Source organism: Babesia bigemina, scaffold Bbigscaff_56830 (assembly GCF_000981445.1).
Source record: "Babesia bigemina genome assembly Bbig001, scaffold Bbigscaff_56830".
In the NCBI taxonomy this organism is placed as follows: Eukaryota; Apicomplexa; class Aconoidasida; order Piroplasmida; family Babesiidae; genus Babesia; species Babesia bigemina.
Window position 1 is genome coordinate 1 of NW_012236967.1, and position 8,763 is coordinate 8,763.

The 8,763-nt window shown below is 46.1% G+C and overlaps 2 protein-coding genes across 2 annotated transcripts; one reads left to right on the top strand and one right to left on the bottom strand.

The window, feature by feature from the left end:
- Positions 1–1,430: 1,430 nt before the first annotated feature.
- On the bottom strand, positions 1,431–1,628 carry BBBOND_0000600 (hypothetical protein, conserved; the record flags this gene model as incomplete). The annotated part of the gene is made up of 1 exon (XM_012914906.1): positions 1,431–1,628. One exon carries the CDS (start codon positions 1,626–1,628, stop codon positions 1,431–1,433), a length of 198 nt encoding a protein of 65 aa, XP_012770360.1.
- Positions 1,629–1,658: 30 nt separating this feature from the next.
- BBBOND_0000610 (hypothetical protein, conserved) lies at positions 1,659–6,920 on the top strand (the record flags this gene model as incomplete). Its single annotated transcript, XM_012914907.1, has 1 exon — positions 1,659–6,920. The coding sequence occupies one exon, from the start codon at positions 1,659–1,661 to the stop codon at positions 6,918–6,920; it is 5,262 nt and encodes a 1,753-aa protein (XP_012770361.1).
- Positions 6,921–8,763: the final 1,843 nt, after the last annotated feature.

Consider the following 8,763-nt stretch of genomic DNA (forward strand, 5'->3'; position numbering starts at 1 on the left):
TACATCGCTCCCTTATCCACTCTACATCGCCCCTTAACCTCCTCTAATCGCTCCCTAATCCACTCTACATCGCCCCTTTACCCACTCTACATCGCCCCTTTGTCCACTCTACATCCCTCCTTATCCACTCCACATCGCCCCTTTACCCACTCTACATCGCTCCTTAACCCACTCTACATCGCTCCCTAATCCACTCTACATCGCCCCTTATCCACTCTACATCGCCCCTTAACCCACTCTACATCGCTCCCTAACCCACTCTACATCGCCCCTTTATCCACTCTACATCGCCCCTTAACCCACTCTACATCGCCCCTTTATCCACTCTACATCGCCCCTTAACCCACTCTACATCGCTCCCTAACCCACTCTTCATCGCTCCCTAACCCACTCTAGATCGCTCCTTAACCCACTCTACATCGCCCCTTAACCCACTCTACATCGCTCCTTTGTCCACTCTACATCGCCCCTTTACCCACTCTACATCGCTCCTTTACCCACTCTACATCGCTCCTCTATCCACCTTACATCGCCCCTTTATCCACTCTACATCGCCCCTTTACCCACTCCACATCGCCCCTTAACCCACTCTACATCGCTCCTTAACCCACTCCACATCGCCCCTTAACCACTCTACATCGCTCCCTAATCCACTCTACATCGCCCCTTTATCTACTCCACATCGCTCCCTAACCCACTCTACATCGCTCCTCTATCCACTCTACATCGCCCCTTATCCACTCTACATCGCTCCCTAACCCACTCCACATCACCCCTTAACCCACTCTACATCGCCCCTTTACCCACTCTACATCGCTCCCTAACCCACTCTACATCGCTCCTTTACCCACTCTACATCGCTCCTTTATCCACTCTACATCGCTCCTTTACCCACTCTACATCGCCGCTTTACCCACTCCACATCGCCCCTTTACCCACTCCACATCGCCCCTTTACCCACTCCAGATCGCTCCTTAACCCACTCTACATCGCTCCCTTACCCACTCTACATCGCCCCTTTACCCACTCTACATCGCTCTCTAACCCACTCTACATCGCCCCTTTACCCACTCTACATCGCTCCCTAATCCACTCTACATCGCTCCTTAACCCACTCCACATCGCTCCCTAATCCACTCTACATCGCTCCTTTATCCACCTTACATCGCTCCTCTATTCACTCTACATCGCTCCCTAACCCACTCTACATCGCCCCTTAACCCACTCCACATCGCCCCTTTATCCACTCTACATCGCCCCTTTACCCACTCTACATCGCCCCTTAACCCACTCTACATCGCCCCTTTATCCACTCCACATCGCCCCTTAACACACTCTACATCGCTCCCTTATCCACTCCACATCGCTCGAATTACCTCGCCATATTACCGCTATGACTTCTATAAACCATAGCAATAACTTGTGCCTTGTCACCCTTCACTTCCCTCCTGACTGAGTCCATCGACTGGTTGATCCAGGTGAGGCATGGGAATGGTGACGGTGACAAGGGTCTTACCAAGTTGTCTCAAGCTTTGAAAAAGTTGATTGAGGAGGCTATTGAGAAGGCTACTAACTCCCTTAATGCCGAAAAATCTAAACTTGAATGCCCTGTTAAGTATGCTGGACATCCCTCTAACTGTGCCTATATTGATAAGCTGATGAAACATGCTAAAGATTCTGACAATGTCGATCAGCCTAAAAATGTTTTTACTAAGCAGCAAATAACTGATATGAAAAATAAATGCATTGCTTCCCACTCCCGTCGTTATGATGATGCTACTAAGAAAGCCTTGGATGGCATTAAAGAGCGTCAGAAACAACTTGATGAACTTAAAAAGAAACTCGAAGCTTTTATCGGCAAAGATAACAGTGCTGAAGAATGTAAAAACCTTTTAGAGAATCTTTGTGACGGCCTCGAGACTTTCCTCGGCTTCAATCCATCTTCCAAAGGCTACACTGGCAATGGCATTGTCTACTCTGACTTGGATAGGCTGTGTGACGCGGTGATGGGATTTTTGAGTGGTGTGCTTGAAGCAGTGAAAGATGAAAATGAAGTGACAACTTATGATCAATACATTAGTGGAGAGGATAAAAAGCTTAAAAGTGTACTTGACACCTTAAATAATAATATTGGCTCCGGGCGTCATGGGCTTGTGGCGTCTGTCGCGGAGGTGAAGGGGTGGTTGGAGGGGTATGAAACACAAATTAAGGCATACAATGCTGGTGTAACAAGCACGTTAGATAGGTTGAAATATAATATTAATGACGACCTTAGCTCTATTAATGAACGTAAATCGCTCGCTGATCAGCATGACAGTTGGAAGAGCAGTGTTACAAAATATGCAAGTAATATCAAACAGGCGAAAATAGCCTCCACAAATCTCGACAACAAATTGAAAAACGACTTAGAGGTACCGCTCCGAAATATTAGTAGCGTTTTGGTGTTTATGAAGAAATCAGCAGAAAGCACGGATTTGAGGTCTCAGGCTGCAACATTGGACGATGATGTCGTAAAAATTGAAAACGAAATAATTACCCAGATAGAAATTAGATCACAGGGAATTCGGGATAAGCTACATGATGAGTTCTGTGAAATGGAAGCAAAAATTAGGACTTTGAACGATACAAGGAAGGAGCGGATTAAGGTTATGAAGCAGGCCATACGAGAATTTCGGAGGTTAATTGACGTGCATTTTGGGGATTACCGCGACAGTTATAAGAAAAAGATCATGAAAACATTTATTGATATTAAGACATTGTTAAGCAATGTAAATAAGACCGAGGCATTAACGGGTGCGAAAGATGGAAACTCTTGGCTTAAGCAAAAAGTTGTGAAGATAAGGGAGGAATTGGAGGCAACTGGCGCCGAACTGGCGCGTTATCTGAAGAATGCCACTAATTTGATTCAGGCGGCAGAGAGACTGCGTTTGGAAGCTGAGACGAAGGCGACGGATGCGTATGATAAATTAAAACTACACTCAACACTGGACAAGAAAATCGGAGAAATTGTACTAGCGAAAGGTAATATTACAGCAGCTCCAGGAGCAGCGAAAACTAAACTCAAATCGTTGGTGGAGCATATTACGAAGGCGGTTGGAAAGTTGGATGAGAAGATTAAAGATGACCTTGCCGATTTAAAACTTGAAGTCCGCTCAGGTATTGCATCATATGTAACAGGGCTGGTTGATAAAATTGTTGAAGCCGCCGGAAAGGCCAGTCTCGGAAGTATTTCTGCTAGCAACTCCGGTGTCGAATTTTTGAAGAGTGCTGAAGGCATAAAGGATAAAGGAAGCTTGGGGAAAGCACTTAATTATATCGTTAATAACGGCAACACAAATAGGGAGCAGACATATTTGGAGGCAGGTCTATATTATCTGAAAAGAACCAAGGACGAATGGAACAAAATCGTAAACAGGAAAATAAATATCACCTCCGACTTGTCAAAGGATTTGAAAGATGCAGCTAGTCAGGCATTCCTTGAGGCTGATACGGATGCTACCAACGTTAAGAAGCTAATGCACGCCTATAATATTCACGTAACAGATCATCAAAATAATACGCTGGCAACTGCGATCGCTGACTTAGAAAAATATGCGCTAACTGAAATGACGTCCATCGTAACCAGCAAAACCACCGAAATTGGTAAAGCCATTGGCGAGGTTAGAACTGAGGTGAATGCTATCAAGGATATTCTGCGAAGTGACAAAAATCATGACGTCATTCATACATTGAAACAATTGCACGACACAATTGGTCAGCACGATACGAAAGCAGGTGACGACAGCCTCGGAAAACTTATGATAAAAATGGATAAATTGCAGCAAGCTGATTTGTCTGAAAGCTTGGCCGGCAGAATCCAAAAGGCCATTTTGGGGGTGATTGATAATGTAAATATGTTGGAACTAGTGCCCGAAGATATTGAGGAAAAGAGGAAGGAAGTAGGAAACTTAGTGGACGATTTGAAAGCTGGATTAAGTCACAACATCAGTAATGTTATCAAAGTAATAATTGACACAGACACAGCCCTGGATGCTGCCACTGAAGAACTACATAAACGTGTACTTTCAGCGCGTCAAACACTGCAGGGTTATATTACACGTGTACAAGTCGACATCTCTGATGAATTGAAGCATATCTTCAAAAGTTTGACTGCCGAGGTGAGAAGATTATATGCCAAAAGACATGAAGCCTATCTGAAAGAATTGCAGAAAATAGTGCAGGCCGCACTAGCCGACGCCGCAGTGATAATTGACGCGAATCTAAAGTCAGGTGTTAAAGGTCTCATGAGATGGATGAAAGGCGAGATAGACTATTACGGTATTGAACGTTCTCCAAATAAGCTTGAATACTTAGACAGATCGATAAGGTCATCCAGCAATGGTAGAGAAAAACTAAAAAATCTATCGGATGCATTTAAAACATACTTGAATACTTTCTACGAATACATTAAATTCGAAGTCACAGACGCAACCAAAACAGTAACCAACCCCCCTCCCACCGTGCCACCCACCGACCCAGCCAACAAGCTAACCAAAATCAAAACTAACTTCGACAAATTACTTACTCATTCAAGTAACTCAAATGACTCTAAAAAGTATAATTATGACAATGATTTCGTTAAATTACGTGAGTCCCTCTCCACCTCCCTCCACCATTTATCCCCCTCCGCCTTCGCCAACCCCCGGCACCCGGAGCTGCTCGATGCGGTTAGAGCGGGGCTGCAGGGGTTTGTCAAGGAGATGGAGCGGGTGTATGTGAACGGGTATGATGGAGGGGAGGATATCATAATAGTAGATGCAAGAAATCAAAAAGTAACCGATGACGGCAAAAAATGCGCAAAAGTATGTCTGACATTGTTCTCCACACTTCATCACGTATTAAGTGTATTAAGGAAATATTGTTATCGCACATGTAAATATATGCAAATTAACAAATCAACTGAACTTGGCAGCTTTTTCAGCAAGCAAGGATACTGTATATCCGACCGAGGTGAACAAAACGGTGAATTGCAGGACAAAATTAGTATGCAAGGAACAAAAGTACATAGTTTACTTGCCGGGCAATTAAATACTGTTTACAACTCCAACAAGGGATTCAAAAATGCTCTTGAAAAGCTTAACGACTACCTTACCGATTATTACCAAGTCAGGCACATCTCCACTTTCACTGCCAAGAGACGACCATGCAACGTATTCGAAATGCTCTGTTGGCTCTCTGGGTTACCGTGCAATGCAGTGTATGAAGATATGCTGAGTGGAGCTGTGAGTGACCTATTCGAAGATCCAAGTAAGCAGGTCGCGGTTGAAGATGAAGGCCATGAAATCACAGTTTCAGACATGAGACAAGACTCCATACCGGCGCACCCGTACAACATGTCATATGATGACACGCAAAAAGCAATAACACGTCTTTGCTCGAAATCATACGATGTTCTGGCAAGAATCCTCGGCACCGGAGACGCGTACTCCATGTACGCCGTCGACTACTGCAGCAATGCACTAAATCTTCATTACCCGCCTAAAGGTGAAGATTGCCTTCATCTGCTGCTTGACGTCCTTCACAGATTATTACCGTCGCTTAGATTCTTGTATAGGCAATGCGGCGTACGTGCTGCGTACTACGGATGGGCTGATTGCCATTACGGTAAACAGGTCGGATGTGCCAACTGGCCATGCAAGGATCATCCAACTAACAAAGCAGCGTGCGAACCAAACGGTCAAGCAACGTGCCAGGCAAATAGTCAACCAAATTGCCGGCCAACTTCTCCTTTAATGTCTTACCTCAATGACTGTTTACCCGGTCACTTGCCTCATCAGCTGCGTACCATAGGCTGCAAAACGGAATGCGCAACCTGTCCGAAGTCCAAGCCTGGCATGTCATGTTTGGTACCGCTTGGGTTTAGGCGTTTCTCCGGCCAGTCACGTACAGGCAAGGAACTGTGTGATACACTGGAGAATTTCTTCTCCAATTCATATATCACAACACTATTTTGCCTTATGCCAAAACCGCCATCTACACTTGCTGAACACATGAGCTTCGCAATGAACTATTTTGGAAAGTGGCAGACGGACACATCAAGAAATATAAACGGTCTTCAAGTAGCATTCGAGAAATCAATGAAGAAGCTATCAATACATCAAGTCGAGGATGCGAGCAACTTGAGAAGTGCGCTCAGAGATATCTATGGAACAAAGCACAACAATGAGCCCAGCAAGCTGTCATCTCATCAGGACTCGAAACATGCCGATTTGTGGAGTGTCTGCCTACCTAACGAAACAAAGCCATGCTCCGATTTGAAGCACCAATGCGCTCCTTATATCTCCTCAACTTCTTCCGATGCGTACAATTACCTTGCTGAGAAGCATTCAGATCTATACCTCTCATGGGCTATATATCTACCGTGGACATTCTACAGCTGCCTGAAATCCTTGCTGGATGCTTTCCAACAAATAGATTGCGGAAGCTCTGGTTGCACTAAATGTTCATGCAAGCCGGGAACACATGGCGTAGAATTAAACTGCACGTGCAACGCATTGATAAGCTGCCGTGGCGTGACGCCTACATTCTACCAATATGGTTTCACATTTGGATACACTAAAAGCATATACGGTACAGACAGAAAATACTGCCGCAATTTCAACACGCAATTAAGCAACGTGCTTAAATCCGACTACTTCACCAAATTATTTGAGGAATGTGACAACTTCTTATGGATCATCAGAGCACCATTCTCCTACCTTGTGCTCACCCTCTGGCTCCTCTCTTTCCTCTACCTCATCCACATCATGGTCATCCGCCTTGACCTGCTCCACATCAAATCGCATCTGCATAGTCCCTCATCACATCGCATAGCTGCTCAATCTTTACTTGCTGCTGGACGCGTTAACAAGCTTAACAGGGTGTTTTACCTGCAACCATAATCGTACTCACGTGTTTACTATCTACACTCACCTAACATCACCTACTCACCTATCTAACGGATTGTCATCTAATGTTTTGTATCACTCATTAATTGTTGTATGTGATTGTGTAATAGTTAAATAAAGTGCTAACCAAAGTGCTGACCAAGGTGCTGACCAAGGTGCTGACCAAGGTGCTGACCAAAGTGGTAATTATTATCCACCTTACATCGCCCCTTTATCCACTCTACATCGCCCCTTAACCCACTCTACATCGCTCCTTTACCCACTCCACATCGCCCCTTTATCCACTCTACATCGCTCCTTTATCCACTCTACATCGCTCCTTAACCCACCCTACATCGCCCCTTTATCCACTCTACATCGCCCCTTAACCCACTCTACATCGCCCCTTTATCCACTCTACATCGCCCCTTTACCCACTCTACATCGCTCCCTAAACCACTCTACATCGCTCCTTAACCCACTCTACATCGCCCCTTATCCACTCCACATCGCCCCTTAACCCACTCTACATCGCTCCCTAACCCACACTACATCGCCCCTTAACCCACTCCACATCGCTCCTTATCCACTCTACATCGCCCCTTAACCCACTCTACATCGCTCCTTTATCCACTCTACATCGCTCCTTTATCCACTCTACATCGCTCCTTAACCTCCTCTAATCGCCCCTTTACCCACACTACATCGCCCCTTTATCCACTCCACATCGCTCCTTTACCCACTCCACATCGCCCCTTTATCCACTCTACATCGCCCCTTTATCCACTCTACATCGCCCTTTATCCACTCTACATCGCTCCTTTATCCACTCTACGTCGCCCTTTATCCACTCTACATCGCCCCTTTACCCACTCCACATCGCCCCTTGATCCACTCCACATCGCCCCTTAACCCACTCTACATCGCTCCCTTATCCACTCTACATCGCTCCCTTATCCACTCCACATCGCTCCCTAACCCACTCTACATCGCTCCTTTACCCACTCCACATCGCCCCTTTATCCACTCTACATCGCTCCTTTATCCACTCTACATCGCTCCTTAACCCACCCTACATCGCCCCTTTATCCACTCTACATCGCCCCTTAACCCACTCTACATCGCCCCTTTATCCACTCTACATCGCCCCTTTACCCACTCTACATCGCTCCCTTAACCCACTCTACATCGCCCCTTTACCACCTTACATCGCTCCTTAACCCACTCCACATCGCTCCCTAACCCACTCTACATCGCCCCTTTATCCACTCTACATCGCTCCCTAGCCCACTCCACATCGCCCCTTAACCCACTCTACATCGCCCTTTATCCACTCTACATCGCCCCTTTACCCACTCCACATCGCCCCTTGATCCACTGCACATCGCCCCTTAACCCACTCTACATCGCTCCCTTATCCACTCTACATCGCTCCCTTATCCACTCCACATCGCTCCCTAACCCACTCTACATCGCTCCTTTACCCACTACACATCGCCCCTTTATCCACTCTACATCGCTCCTTTATCCACTCTACATCGCTCCTTAACCCACCCTACATCGCCCCTTTATCCACTCTACATCGCCCCTTAACCCACTCTACATCGCCCTTTATCCACTCTACATCGCTCCTTTATCCACTATACGTCGCCCTTTATCCACTCTACATCGCCCCTTTACCCACTCTACATCGCTTCCTAACCCACTCCACATCGCTCCTTTACCCACTCCACATCGCCCCTTAACCCACCTTACATCGCTCCTTATCCACTCTACATCGCCCCTTTATCCATCTTACATCGCTCCTTTACCCACTGTACATCGCTCCCTAACCCACTGTACATCGCTCCTTTACCCA